The following is a 15,593-nucleotide window of genomic DNA, read 5'->3' on the forward strand; positions in this document are numbered from 1 at the left end:
AGCTGAGGAACTTACGTTGTGCCAAGTAGTATTTTTAAACTCTCTTCAAGCAAGGAATAGGTACTTTATTCTTACAAAAAATATTTTTGCAGTTTGAATGCAAAGTTCCCTGTTTCAGAAATGGAAAGTATGATTATCTCTCTTTAGGTAGAGGACAACCAGCAGCTAAGAAAATTTAGATATCTTGTGTGCTTCCCAACATTAAATGAAGAAAGCATTTCCCTTCTTTTAAAGGCGACTTAATTTAGTGCTTTGTATACTAAACAAATATATACTTGTATACTAATATCAAGGTAGAAAAGAACTGAAAGATGGAGGAAGTAAACAAGATATTCTGGATTGGGGGTGGTCTTCCAAAGTGATTATTAATAGTTTTCTTTTTCAAGTGAGTGCATTCCAATCCCCCTTATGTACTAGGCAGCAGAAACAAAAGGAGCAATGAGGAGAGAGCAGGAAAAACTACTATTCATCAAACATGTAGGCCATTATAAGCCTGAAACATAATTTAAGATATATCATATAAAATCTAAGAAGAGATGTACCTGCAGGAACCTACTGCTTTAATAGTTTTATTTTACTTTCCTTCAACCCACACTGAAAACAGGGCAAAACATAGCAACTAGCAAGCAGGGAAATTAAGTTTCAGAGTAAATATTCCTGTGACCACAGGAGAAAAAAATAACACAACTTAAACTATAATGCTGCTATGAAATAAATAGTGGCCTGTATTTACTCCCACCCAGTCAAGTAGCCTGTGCAAAGCAAATCGGTCCAACAGCTTAGGCCTCTCAGATTCAACTACATTGTGTCATGGTCATGCTATTTCCATAACCTCAAGTCTATTCATAATCCACTCAGTCTTCTCACTTTCATTCTTATTTTCAGTGAGGAGCAAGGAAAGAAATAAGCTGTACAAGATGTAGCAAACTGACCACCTCCAAGAATGTGTGCACATGTGCACGCACATAGACACACAAGATTTACTTCTACGCTGAAAGCCAAAGCAAGACCGGTTTGCACTGAAATCAAGAAGGGCGATTTTAAACCAACCGATGTATCAGAACTTGGCAGATGTGTGACATTTTAATTTAAATCCCTCAAAGCTCTCCAGAACTCAAGATTGAAGGCAATAGCCCACGCACATTGTTACTGAGTCAAGCTTTCAGCTTTACAAAAAATAACCAGCACATTAGTTTAAGATTTAAAAGGAACAGGCTGGAATACAGTTCAAATAGTTACTTCAATGAGGCAAACTTCCACTCCTCACCCCAGCCTTAAACGTCAGATATAAAACCAACACCTGGTCCCACTGCGGGAAGAAAAGCAAGCATGTTGAACCCTATTCTTAAAAAATTCCCCATTCTATCCCTCTTGTTGCTTCCTTCCCCCAAACACAGATGTTTCTCAGTGCTCTCTTGCTAAGCCAACTGCATCTCAGCCAAAGAGATGAACATTTTATTACTTTATTTTTTCCCTCCAAATATGTGGTCATGTGCCTGTGCATCTACATTATGTTCTGCTTACCCTTAGCAGTATCAGAAAACAACAAAGCTCAGAGACAATTTAAAATTGCTTTTTAAAAAAATACACAGAGCTACAGTATCAATCATGCTGATTTTGAGAAAGTATGACAACTCCATAGTAAGTGGACAAAGACAACAGTGACCAACAAACATCTGCCCGACAGCTTTGCGTTTTACTTGAAATGTGACAGATGTCACTTTGTGCATAGCCAGAAGTTACACAATTTAACCTTAAAACCACACCATTCTCACCCGGAAAGTCTCATCCCAAAACTCAAAAATTGAAATGGGCGTAAGTAATCAACTACCCTGTCTGGCTGGTCACTCAGGACAGGGTTGCTGCATGCTCTTGCGGTAGCTGGGAAAGCACAAGCAGCCCCTCTCCTTAAGCTGTGACATTGAATAAAAGGCTTCACATCTTTTAGGTGATCATACATCCTAGCAACTCAGCAGTGCCAAAATTCACAATGTTTACAGGGAGAACAAGATCTTCAAAATTGTAACATGGGATATATTAAAAACATACACTTTTAAAGGCCTGGTATGCTAATAATAATAAATTGTTGTTGAAGGAAAAAATTAAAGTTCCTTAGATTTCTTAAGTATTCATGTGCATTTTTAAAAACACAGCATGCATGAATAGTTACAAAAAAACCCTTATTGTAATTAGTAGTTAAATAAATTGAAGATGATGAGATATAATAACAACTTGGAATTAAATTTGGAAGTGACACGAAAAGAGTAAGTCACATGAAAAACAAATATATGCCAATTAGTGGCATTTTAATAGCATGACTATCCTGGGAAAGTAGTACACGTTATTAAATGTTAAAAACTCTTTCCAGAAAGAGTTAATTACATAGGCACCAAGAGCTTCCCCGTCATTGTTCGTTATTCTGAATATACACGCAACTAGCTTCCTTGAAATGCCCATATTTTCATCTTTTTTCATGGCACCAACTTTACTGTTTGTGTTGCTGTAGGTATCAGATTTATCAGAATACAGACATTTATAATAAATGGATACTGTTCAGCCAAGGAGAAGAATATGTCTAAAACCAAGGAAAACAAACAAAGAAAAAAGACCTGAAGTCTCCCACCCATGTAAACTGAACAATAGAGGCTAACATACAGGGTGAGGAAAGTAAGTCCTTATAGATGACTAAAACACATTTGAGATTTTCATGCTAAGTTTTGAGAGTCAACAGACTTGGATAAGTGCTTTGCAAGCACCTGGAGATCTTGAAAAACATTTCTCCCATTGATAATAAAAAGAGACTTGACTCCTAACTTAGGGTACCTAGCATAGACATCAACAGAGCCTGCATGAAGTCCTGCCCATTCAGCTGTTGAAGAATGTGGGATACACACATACTACATGTGCAAACGTACTACAAAATAAGAGTAAAATTCACAGCTTTGACAGTCTGTTTGATGCAGTCATTTCAAAAAGATAGCAAGCAGACGCATAGCTATTAAATATCCTAAAGAAAGCTTAAACAGAAAACAACCTGCCTTCCCACCCACCAGTTTCCCAAGGTTACCTTTAGCTCAGCAACCTGTGAAGAAATGTGCCACATCAGACTTTCACTTAGGAACTTCATACCATATGGTCCCAGAAGTTCAGAAAGGGCTCTCATTTCTGAGAAATAAAACAAACCGTTTTACTTCAAAGATTCCTTCTTCAGTTATTTGATGCCCATCATATATCTAGCAATAATGTTCTAATTGCAAAAATATGTTACCACAAAATAGAAATTTAGATATGAGAACTTGTATTGTAATAGAACTGAAGCAGCAGTCACCAACACACTATTCTCCTATCTCTTGTAGCTTAAATGCAACAACTCTGTTTGACCAAAAATAGGAAAGGCGAACTCTCTCAAGGCATAGAGGCAGCATGAATAAAAAGTACTTAGAATACTACTGAAAGTTAACAAATGCTGCCTATAATAGAACATTCTATGAGTTGCTGTTATTCCAATCACTCAGGCACACATAACTATCCCTCACAAACATTCACTAGAAACATCAAAGTTTACCTGATATGTCAGAGTACTCCTCAGCATTAAATGTCAATTCATTTTCTGTAGGCAAATTCACAAATGCCTTCATGGCTGGAAAATAGGCTATGTGACCATTGCTGACTTGCCGTAGTAAAGTTTCCAAATACCTTATCAGAAACGGAAAAAGTTTTAGATGAAAAGACACATGGTCATAGATACTCTATATAGATGAAGTATACTTGTGTGACAAGGGACAGCAAAGCCTATAGACTAAAGTTTTACTTTCATAGTTCAACTGATATCTGTATCTTACTCTGCATCTCCCCTTATAAAAAGTGAATTTCACGATACACAAACTTCTAAAGTGCTTTTAACAGGTACTGGGAGAAGTAAACTTGTGAAGTCAGAAACTTAAGAAAATGTCAAACTCCACTTCTCCAGTTCCAGGTTTTTAATTAAATAAAAATAATATAAAAAACTTCTAACAAGTGTTCATATAATTACTTACCAATTTGTGTACAGACTGGTAATGGTTGGCTCACCGTGACTATCTAAATGCTGGGTTTGCTGAAGCAGAACATTGTTAAATACTCGTGTAATATCGATCTGTACATAATTTTCTATTGACTGGAGAACTGTCATATAGGCTCTTACACTGGTTAACAGCTCTGAAGGCTTTGCAATCTCTTGTGTTGCTTGATTATACATAGTCATTCCAACAATTGACCTTTTAGAAACAAAAAAAAATTGGAAACAAATAAATTGCATTTATTAGTAAAATTAAACAGAGACAAAGATGCAGCTATAAAATTATTTTATATTCAAAGCTTTTCTCCGAATACTTTTCCAATCTGCAAGTATAAAACTCTAATCAATGAATATACTATACCAGCACTTTTAAAAATAGTTCTAAATAACAACAACTGTATTCATGGTTCCAGCAAAAATTTCATGAGACTGTAAGAATACTCACTGAGTATTTTTAAAATAAAGCTTCCCCCCCGCCCATATATAAGGGCAATCCACAATGTGGAAGACATATTACACCTACTTCGGTAAATAAATTGTTAAAGTCTTTTAAAATGCAAAACTTCTGGGAAATGCAAGAGCAATGATGTATTAAGGTGCTTAAAGCGTATTAACTAAGGCAAAAATTCTTTGACCAAAGTTGCTGTCATAGTTTTAGTTTGAAATATCTGTAAAAAAACCATATAGCCATAATTAAGTATGAATTGAAAATATTCAAAGCAAAACTTCTATCTTGTGTTGCTTTGCATAAGTATTTAAAGGCACATCTGATTATCTTGTGATATTAACTATGCCTACTGTATTCTGAGTGCATAACTTTTGCAAGACACAGACCATACCATTTAATCTCTTTTTGCCTCAGCTCACGCAGTATTAAAAAAAAAAAAAACCTCAGTTATCTTGAAGGATCTCATCTCTTCTGCACTACAGATAGCTCTCCTAGAGCATATTTATTTTAAATTACACTTTAACTGTTTTAAATAACTTTTCAAGAAAGTTATCAGAAGCTCTGTGTTCAACAGCTAATGCCTCTCAGCAATTATCTTGTAAGTAGGTAAAAGGAAACATTTTTACATCATTTGGTAGGTAAGCTTCAGTTATATTTGTATATACAATTTTAAAAATTTGGGTATATGTTAAGTAAATAAATAGGAATTTTATTAATGAAAAACAAATCTCCCTTTAGCTCACACAGTGATTTCTATCTTTAATCAAAAAGTCAAGAAATTGCAGGAAATACTTTGATTTGTCCAAATTCTCACTATAAATAAAACCAGGCTTCTAATAACAGATACCCTATACATCAGGCTAGCTTTCAAGCTAGATCAGAACTGCACAAAGGACTCTGTACTCCCTTTTAACATAAATGGACATGAACTTTACCCAGTATCTCACTGAAACCAGGCCCTGAAGCAAACTGTATCAGTGGGTTCTTAATGCAAACGAAGTGTTCTTAGTAAACAAATGCTTGTTGTAGTATTCATTTTAGGCTTAATAATGGTCTCAGACTTTCAGAGCTAAGCTTTTGAGTGACATGTACTTTTCAAAGGGAGAACAGCAACAAAAAAAAAAAAAGAGGGAAAGAAATCAGTAGGTTACTACCTTCATCACAGGTGAACAGGATGAGTTATTCTGGAGGAGAACATCAGCTTAAGTAACATTTTTGTTGTTGCTTGGAAACGTGCAAATAAGCCTATTATCACAGGTTTACTTCTGAGTCTCTCTTTTGTTTTAAAACCAATTAAAAATTGGTGTTATTACAAGATTAAGTGGCATAATAATAAGCTCTAGTCCAATCATACATGAAACAGTAGGTTAAAACAGTAAACAAAAAAACTCCTAACACTGAAATACTAACACTTTATTTAAAGGTAAACTGCAAACCTCTGAAGAAATGCCACTTAAATATCTGAAAGATAATTATACACTGAACATTCATTCTGTTTGGCTAACAAGTCTCATTTCTTCCATAAGGCAATAAAAAGGAAAGCAGACTCTGAAAGCCATCTGCCTGTGGCTTCAGCCCCAATCCACAAGCCAACCCTCCCCAGAATTAGGCAAATATGACCTTCACTGGTCTAGATTTATAGACCTGAAGAGTACAGCTGACTTCTTATAAAGTCATGAAGTTGTCTTTACTTTTATGCCACCTTGTCTTACTTTAAAGATGGAGGGCTCCAGAGACCTAACATTATGTCTTGATGAGTAAAAGTTTTAAGTCTTTATACCTTGTATGGAATATATAATTAGTAATCTTTGGCATAAAATGCAACCAGGATAGCTGGCTGTTTTAATATGAAGTCCTCTCCAGAAGTTGCCATGTGCCTATTTCTGTAAACAACGAGGGGAAGATCAAGGTAGGAACAGACAGGAATATCAAGTGGCAATACTTTTTATTTTAAGAAAAAAGGCAATTAAAATATCTTTTCAATTGACTTTGTCAGGTCTTGAGTTCTGATCTTTACATTTCCCTTTCAGCAAGCCAGTAAACTCAAACACTTGAAACAATCCAGCACTGTGCAAAAGAACGGTGGGAAGACAGTCTTTATAAATGCCTAAAAATAGATGTCATGAACTCCTACAAAATACATAGGACTAGGAATGCAGGATCAGGCTATTATATAGGTGATATTAATTTCCAATATATTTTGTTTTAAAGTAGGAATTAACAATTGTGTATGTCTGCACATATAACTTAATTGTCATTTCAGTCAGAATTTGACTTACGAGTTTTGCAATCCACCCTTTTAAAATCTAGTTTTCCATAATAATACTTCCAATGTCAAATCAGCAAAGACTTATCTTGTGTATGAATACTTGTAACTTTACAATATTTCTTACTTGGTAAAGCGGATTTCCAGGTGAGACGTTAAATATTCTCTTGGGGTAAACGTGTGTTCCCAAACCACCATGTTTGGTACATAATTGATTGAGAAGCAGAGCTCAGAAAGTGCAGTGTGCAGTTTGTCCAGGCTTTAAGAACAGACAACAAGAAATTAAGAAAAATATTTAATGGAACATAAGTATGTATTATCATGGAAAGCACGTACTGGATGGAAGATGCCTCAAGAGCAGGTACAGCTCTAACCCTTTCATTATCTTTTTCTTCTTTGAGACACTCTTCTAGCTTATTTTTAAAAAAGTATTTTGGGTAAGAACACATCCTACAACTGCATACTGATCTGCATCAAATACAGTGATGTGAGAGATATACTTATTTATACATATACATTTTTTTTTCCCCTTGAAAAGAACAGTCTTAAAGTGTTTTTTTCCTAACAACTAAGCAACACAAGTCATGTTTGCTCCTAGCCAGTACTAAAAGCCTGAAAATATTGGGGGAGGGAATCTTAAGCTACAAGTAAGTTCTCTTCCCTCTACTTCTCTAATCTTTACAGTTCTCTGATGTTTGGTTGTTGCAACTGTAGCAAAACCACTTTCCTTTCAGCAGCATCCCTGTTTAGCCACTCCCAGCCACAACACTAAACATTTGTTTCTTTTTTCTTAGCTTCCTTCCTCTTCATACTTTTATCACGCTACCATCTAGTCCTAGGATCTTTCCTAACAATTATCTTCTCCCTTTTCCCCCCCATCATCTCTTATACCCCAAACTGTATTTATTAATCTTTGTTAGCTCTTTCAGGTGGGTTTTTGGTTTTTTATCTGCTGGCACTTTCCATTTTTCTACAGCCACTAACAAGGAAACCTTCCCCAGATGGTACAGGCACTGGAGCCTCAACTCCATCCCAGCAGCTGGAGGCAGCAAACAGCCTTTCGGCAGCAAGAACTTCCAGCCCAGCCTGTACTTTACCTAGTTCAGAGTGTTAAGCAAGGCAGAATCGAAGATGCCATCCACTCCTTGGACTCCCACTTCCACAACAATTACTATGACTATACAGGAAACCTAGCTACAGCACAGGGATCCCTTCTGCTCAGGAAAGGAAACATCCGAGAAGATAAATTCGAGATACACATTCCTATTGCTTTACGCAACAGAATTCAGTCTCTATACAAGCTACAGAAGCATCATATGCTCGCAGACTACAAAGTTGTTATATTTACAGTCAATTAAACTTACTCTGATAAATTAAGCAAGAAGCATTCAATATGTAAAACACATGTTTTGACTTGGGATTCTAGGTGAAAGGAATAGAAGAGGCTTACTTTGTCACGACCAATCTGTTTTTCCTCATGCTTTCTACTCCTGGTTTCTCCCTTTCAGGTTCTCCCTTCTTTCCAGTCTGTTTTTTTGACTTTTTGTTCACTGCTTGACTGATGGTTTTGGCACAATGCTTTGGCAGCAACTAGTAGAGGAAAAAAATAGCCCCCCAAATTAAAATCCAACTTCTCAGCAGCCATGAGATACAAAATAAGTTTATGGTCCAGGTGGAGACTTCATCACACAAGTAACACATTCTCCCTTTGCCTACTAGCTACACAATTCTAATAGAAAAACTTTTCCTCAAACCACTTTCCATTTTACAAACAGAACACTTCCTCAAAACAGAGAAAAAAGGTGAACAGGAAATAGAACAATAAAAATTCAGAAAGTTGAACAACCTAGAAAATCCCAAAGGAGAATTAAAAGAATAGACACAACCACACTCACCTGATCACTCAGTGTACATTGTTCTGTGCAAATGTCTGTGATAAGATTGCGAGCTTGCTTAGCCATTTCATCCAAGAACATGTTACACAAGGAAAGACTACGATCTCCAATATGATGTCGCTGTTAAAGAGGGAAAAAAAAAGGAAGTCTTATTTTCAGTTTCCTGTTAGTCCTGCAATATTCAGACAACACACACACTGTACTGCAGTTAATGGTTCACTAAATCATAGAACTGGGGTATGAGAAATAATGAATTCATTAGTCCTTAATAGTCTCAGCCCTGGGATTTTATTTTTTTGGAAGCAACTCGAACCATGAAATGTTCAAAGTCAAAGTGGCATATTATCATTAAAAATATTTTGCTTACTATATTTTGCAAAACATTTTCTGTAAAAGGAGGCAAAATACATTTTAAAAAGTAGGTTTTCATGTTTCATTTTGGAATTAATCTACTTCAAAGTGTCCAATACTCAAGGTTTCTGTGAATCTCCTCTTCATTAATTTGTACCAGTACTAAATCTAAGAGAAAAAAGCATGCAACTCAAGCTATAGAGAAAGCACAGTGTCATTCACACCACTGAGAAAGTCAATAGTGAAGCTCTACCGCATTAATTTCTGGATTCAGTTCCTTTGTCACTGGATCTGCACAAGCATAGCCTTCTGTCTCAATGAAATCCTTCTTTCACCACTAATGTTTACTTTCTAAAAGCCACACTACCACATATTGTACACAGTACAGCAACGATTATTTTTCAAAAATGATAAGAGTTACCAAGTCATACAATTCAGATATTGAATTAAAAGTTCTGTTGGCTGTGGCAAAATGTGCTTGCTGCAGCTGAATTCAGACTAACTAGCATACAGTGGACTTTGGCTACCAATTCCTTACTGTTACTGTAATTGTTCTGAAAGACATCTCTTGTCCTGAAGGGAAGCTTTCCTAGAAACTTTTTAGTGGTTGTCTAGTATAAATAGAGTTTGCAGCTGTTTAAAGCAAAGTATACAGGGAAAATAATGATATAGACATTTATTGAGATGAAGTTCAGCAGAAGAGGATTTGAAGTTTAAATAAGAAAAACCCGCATCGTTCATATTACAATAGATACTATTAATCAAATTGTTTCAGATGAGCACTGTTAAGAATGAAAATACACCTTCATGAGCACTGCACAAAATTGGCCAAGTTAACCCCCAGAGTAATTCCAAGGTCAACAGACATACAGGAAATGTACTAAAGGATCTATTTCATTACAACAAAAATAGAAAAAATTTCCTCAGAATCAAACTACTTCCTTTAAGAAAGGGTCCATTTCTTTAAGCAACATTCTGCATTTTTTCATTTCTAATTCTAACCAAAGAGGGTTTGCATTACCCAGTTCTGACCGAAACAAATGCTTGCATCATACTGTATATCACTTAGGATTTTTTTTTTTTTTTAGTCTTACTGCAGAGGCACTATTTATAACAAGCCACACAGAACTCCCTATTTCCTTTTTCTAACTATGAGCGTATAAACACTGTTGCTTGTAAATTTTAATAGGCATACAGGATTCATTAGCATCTCAGCCTGAATGACCCCTGAAAAGTCATCTAATCTTTGTACCTTAGTTTAATCTCTCATTAAAGCAAAGGTAATACTACTTACTCACTTCAGAAAAGGATTTTGGGATCTGTGGGTGAAGAATCACATAGAAGGTATCTACTTGCGTTACTTCCCTTTTTACCACTCTCCTCCCTCGAATCTTATATTGCTATAACAAACATCATCTTGCAGTGTTCAGCTCTAGTCCTCTCTACTTTAAACAAGAGATGAAAATAACTTATATTTTAAAATTACCTCTTCTGGGCATAGTTCATGGGTGCAGCTCATAAAATGAGTACAAAGCAGTGGGAATGCAATTGAGTATCTTGACTGAGAGGGAAGCTCCAAACACTGCTGAAACATCTTCTCAAAAGCACGACTATAAAAACTGATCAGAAAAAGACATTTAAATGGAACACATACATCATTTTGCTGCAAATAAAGTCTACTTCACACAAATCAAATATGCTATTAGTGTTAGATTTGTAGTCATAACTTATACGAAAAATTGCATCATGTTTTCAAAGTAATTTGTTTTGTGTTGACTTCTTATGCATTTTATTTGCATCTATTATTAGCATATTTTTATTCTGATGTTTGCCACACAGGCACTGCAAAAACTTGCACCTTTTGCACAAATGTACTAAGGAAGAATCTGCAAATGACCCCAGATCAATTATGTGACTGCTTGAAGAATCTCTCCAACAGATCTTCAGAAATACCTTTACCAAACTAATTCAGATGGAAACCAGAAATTCTAATTGATTCTCCCACTGGCCTATCTTCCTACAAAGTTTGCTATTTAAAAATTACACTTGCAAGGACAAACCAAACAATAAATAATAAAAAGCTTCTACAGTCAGGTTAGTAACATACCAAAATATAGACAGATCCGAGGTTTCAACCAACATCTCCACCAAAGAATCTACCATTTTTGTGTGGAAAATGATTGTGTTCATCATTTTTCCTAGTTCTCTATGGTCTGCAAGACTAAGTGAAGCTTTAGAAACACTGGTGTAGGCCTGGAAAGACACAAGAAAAATTTTATGTTATATCTACAGCTGCTTTTTTGCCAAGTCCATTGCTATTGCCCAATATAAACATTAAATGCTGATTATGGTATGCGTAGGACACCTGTGTACTTAAAGATCGTGGATAGACTATTTTATCTTTCCACTATAGCTTAAGAGGAGCAAACTGCCTTTCAATGAAGTCTCCAAATGTCATTTGAATATGACGCTGATTCACAGATAAACTGTAGAACAAATGTATTGACAAAACACACAGTTGTGAGCCCCCCCTTTAACAGTCAGGTTTTGGAAAGCAAGTAAAGAATGCATATTTTGAAAATATAAATATAACATGTCTCTAATCTTGAGACAATTTATTTACAGTCTAATCAGTACTCCCCTCTTTAGTAAGTCAATTGAAGATACTATTATTGCAATGCACAGAAGTGATCTCGCTGAATAATATTTTCCCTCTGAAAAGTCTCTACCTTCCCTTGGCTGGGCAGGCTGAATCACACTCCGAACAGTGCACAGCTGCCAAACTGCTCATCCTCAACACATTCTATTTCCAAACTGTTATAAACGCTCCAAAGAATGTTTTGCAAAAAGTATGCAAAGCAGAGTTACATCAAAATGTAGCACATTATCTGCTTAAGTATTTGTTTGATTTTAAGATAGTAGGTTGTTCTTAGATAGTCTGTCATCCACTTGCAGTATGAGAGTAACCTAGAAGAGCAGTAATTTATTAAACGTTTCAGTTTTAAGTTAGTAAAGCATCATGCATATTTACAAAGTCTTACCTGCAACCTAAACCAATCTAATCTCATTCCTCTGAAGTCAAATACCTCTCCATCTTCAACTGCATCAGGGAAAAATACAGAACATAAAACCTTTAGGAAAACAACTACAAATTCAGATACACTATATCAGACCTTCTAAAAAACCCCAAAGTACTCAAGAATTACTTAGGTACTTTCTAGTAAGTAAAAGTACTTTTTAAATTACTCATGCTTTTACCTAAGAATTGCAATTCAGCACAGTGACACTAACAGGAATTGAAATATCTAGATGAAAACATGTGTAATACGCTTTCTAAATTAAAAGGTAGGATTACTTCCATATAACATTCTTCAAAAGCTCTATTTGTATAGAGCTGCCCTGAAAAAGGGACACACAACAAGAAGCAGATACTGTAACAAAAGAGAAACAAGGGAACAAATTCCATTTATGCAAGTTATCTGCTTCTACTGATTGCATGAAACAAAAAGTGATGAAACTTTCCAGAGGAACCCACCATTCTGTTACAATTTTCCCAAGTTTATTTAAACTTACCTTGTTTCACGCTTAGTGAAGTCATTGTGTTTACAAAAGAGGACATGATGATTGATTCATCCTCTGGGCACACTGAAAGATTCTAAAATAAATGTTGTTGCTATTATTATTTCAAACTTGGTTTAAGAAACAATGTCAATACTCATGCCCAATTTATCAGCTATACTCTGAAATGTACAAAAATTTAAAGAAGGTAACTTAATCGATGGTATATTTCAAATACTGCTATTTAACAACTTTCACTTTTTAATTCATTCGTTGATGACAGATACCTAGAAAAGCCTGCTTCCAAACCAACATCTGCTCAAAATGGAAAAATCTGTCAGTAAATGTGCCCACGCATTTTCAGGCTGTACTCATTTACAAAATGGACACCAAACATTTTCCTGTTATACAACAGACATTGAACATTTTACTGATCTCTACAGGCACCTCATCTGTCTGCATAGAAAGTTTGGCCAAACGGAGCCCACGTCAGCATCATTTTGCTTCCCACAAAACCCTCTCTCAACACTTTTTTTACTAACATTGATTTGAATGATTTATGCCACCTGACAGATGGGCTATCAAGTTTTCAAATTTTACAAAATGCAACCATTCATGAAAAAGCAGTTTCAGCAACTGATAAGATCATGTTTCTATTAAATAATCCAATACACAAGTTTCTCATAATTCTAGCTATGACTGACATACATTTTAACCTCAAGGCTGAAAAAATCCAAATTAGCACTCAGTCATTTGTCTAGTCTTGTGCTTGATACCTGTTATGAATTAATTACAACTGAAATTCAAGCCAATCTTTTTTCCCCTCATTTCAGTTTGATCCTAAGGATTATCCTATCTGAACACAGAACATTTGTGCCACTTGTACAGCATTTAGAAGTCGTTCACTAAATCTAGGAAATCATCTCCCAGGAATCGATGACAAATCTCAAAAATATTTCACTGTCACACTAATAAATCTGTTGACATATAAGTATATAGAGTTATCACAATGCAAATAGTTCATTTAAATAAGCAGTAAAGAATGTCAGTTCCACCTGCGGGTAATTGATGTAATGCTTGAAGTGTGAGATTAATTTTTGAAAACAAAAAAGCTTGCAATACAAACTTGTCCAGTTTGAGTAGTTAACTAGTACAAAGTTTGGGCTCCATCTAGTGGTCACTAGGGAATAAAATCAAAACAGTTCAGAAAGTCTATCATTTCTTTGTCAGCCTAAATAAGAAAAATAATTTCTGCAATGCTCCTTCACTGGCAGTACCCATTTCATTGTCTCTAAACATAACATTGTTTAGTAACATTTAAGTATTCATATAGTAACCAAAAGTACAGCTCTAAGTCCCAGAACTAAAACAGCAAGTTAATTTGCCTTATTCCATCATGTTAATCAAAATCCATAAACCAGGATGCATTTCATAAAGTAATTTTGGACAAAAAGCACTTTTTAAAGTTTGCATTTGAGAACCCAAAACCACAGCCTTGCCATACCTGAACAAGCTCATTTAAGACCACTGCATCAAAGCCGGAGAGATACTGTACATAGTATCTCTGCATCACAGGTCCATATTTTCGCACATGTGCTCTGAGCTCCTCCATGTAAAATATTAGCTCAGCTATGTGTCTAGGCAAGAAGACAAGGAAAAGCTTACAAATATGAAATACCCACAATATTAAAACCAATTTCTATCAGTGGAATGCTTCTCAAGGGGATTTCCTCCTATACCTTGCTCTTAAAACTATTAATAGGCAATTTCTGTATGAAAGTATTTGTTCACATTGGAAAATGAGTTTACACAGGTAATTTTCTCTGCAAGGTAAAATCCACTCAACAGGAGATAAATTAATAGGATGCCCTCATCCTAATCCTCAATGGTTTGTATAACTATATACTTATTTTTTTTGAAGAAGCCCTTCCATAATGCTCAATTTGAAAAAAAAAAAATCTCAAAAAGTGGTTAAATCTGAAAAATACAATTTTAATAACTGCTTTTCTGTTGGGTTGGTTTTGGTTTGTTTGTTTGTTTTTTTAAAACCATGAGGATGGTTAAATTCTTGCACAGGTTGTTTCAGAGAGGCTGTGGGACCTCCATCCCTAGCACCTAGCCCAGTGAAGAAAACCCAAGGTTTTCCTACTCCAGCTGTAGATTATATCTAGCCTTGTGATTGTCACTTGTTGTTTGAACTCCTGCAGTCAATGCACACACTTACAGTTCAATCTTGTGTTTAATAATCTTGAGAACAACTCAAAGACAACTAGTGCCCTTCTGCCTATCCATATTCATAAATATCTTAAACCCATTTCTCATTTTTCCCTTCCGTTTATGATGACGCTAATGCTGTATCATATAAATTAATCTTGTCTGATTTAAAAGACAGTGTTGCTGCAATACAGGAGACATTCTACAAATCAACAAATCAAGCTTTTTGACAGTTCCCCCCCCCCCAATTTCTTCAATACAAATCAGTAACACTGAAAACACATTGATAAAGCTTTTTTTTTGTTTTGCTTTCTCAAAGGAAAAAATACCTGAAGTTTTTATAAAATATTTTTATTTTATAAATACATTTTCAAGAGAAAACAAACTTTCACCAATGCGCTTCAGTTCCTGGGATTCCCAAGTAAAGATTTTCTGAACAGTCCCAACTCTTCCATATAGCCATCCTTTCCCAAGATTCCCTTGCCTTCAAATGCAATTCATCTGTGAAATTCTCACAGATATTTAAGGTATCACTCTAAAAATTGTTAACATACTTATCTATGAAATCATCTGCGCTCTTCTTTGGCATATTATCTGCATGACGAAGAAGCCAAATAATTTCATCACGAGCAAAGGATAACGCCATAAATACAAAAAGTGCCTGAAAAAGAAAAGTTGTTCACAAGCTTATAGATATACACAACAGCTGGACACCTTCTGCACACTAAGAGGCAACTGGTCTCTAAAACCAAAAGAATCTTTAAACCTAAGTAGGTTTTCTCTCAAAGTGTGGGCTTTTTTCCC

General features: G+C 35.4%; 1 protein-coding gene across 5 annotated transcripts in view; it reads right to left on the minus strand.

Moving 5' to 3' along the window:
• Positions 1-15,593, minus strand: part of NCKAP1 (NCK associated protein 1) — a 62,162-nt gene that overhangs the window by 16,148 nt on the left and 30,421 nt on the right. For all 5 annotated transcript variants that reach the window (XM_087732391.1, XM_087732387.1, XM_087732390.1 and 2 more), the window contains 12 exons: positions 15,344-15,450; positions 14,080-14,212; positions 12,591-12,672; positions 12,059-12,117; positions 11,125-11,270; positions 10,504-10,636; positions 8,667-8,786; positions 8,222-8,361; positions 6,899-7,030; positions 4,038-4,256; positions 3,566-3,696; positions 3,068-3,165 (listed from right to left, as the gene is read on the minus strand). In XM_087732391.1, the coding sequence (XP_087588517.1) occupies positions 3,068-3,165; positions 3,566-3,696; positions 4,038-4,256; positions 6,899-7,030; positions 8,222-8,361; positions 8,667-8,786; positions 10,504-10,636; positions 11,125-11,270; positions 12,059-12,117; positions 12,591-12,672; positions 14,080-14,212; positions 15,344-15,450 (1,500 nt within the window). The remainder of the gene's footprint in view (positions 1-3,067; positions 3,166-3,565; positions 3,697-4,037; positions 4,257-6,898; positions 7,031-8,221; positions 8,362-8,666; positions 8,787-10,503; positions 10,637-11,124; positions 11,271-12,058; positions 12,118-12,590; positions 12,673-14,079; positions 14,213-15,343; positions 15,451-15,593) is intronic.

This window comes from Nipponia nippon, unplaced genomic scaffold (assembly GCF_047370975.1).
Source record: "Nipponia nippon isolate SJK-2023a ecotype South Korea unplaced genomic scaffold, ASM4737097v1 scaffold_5, whole genome shotgun sequence".
NCBI classification, from domain to species: Eukaryota; Metazoa; Chordata; class Aves; order Pelecaniformes; family Threskiornithidae; genus Nipponia; species Nipponia nippon.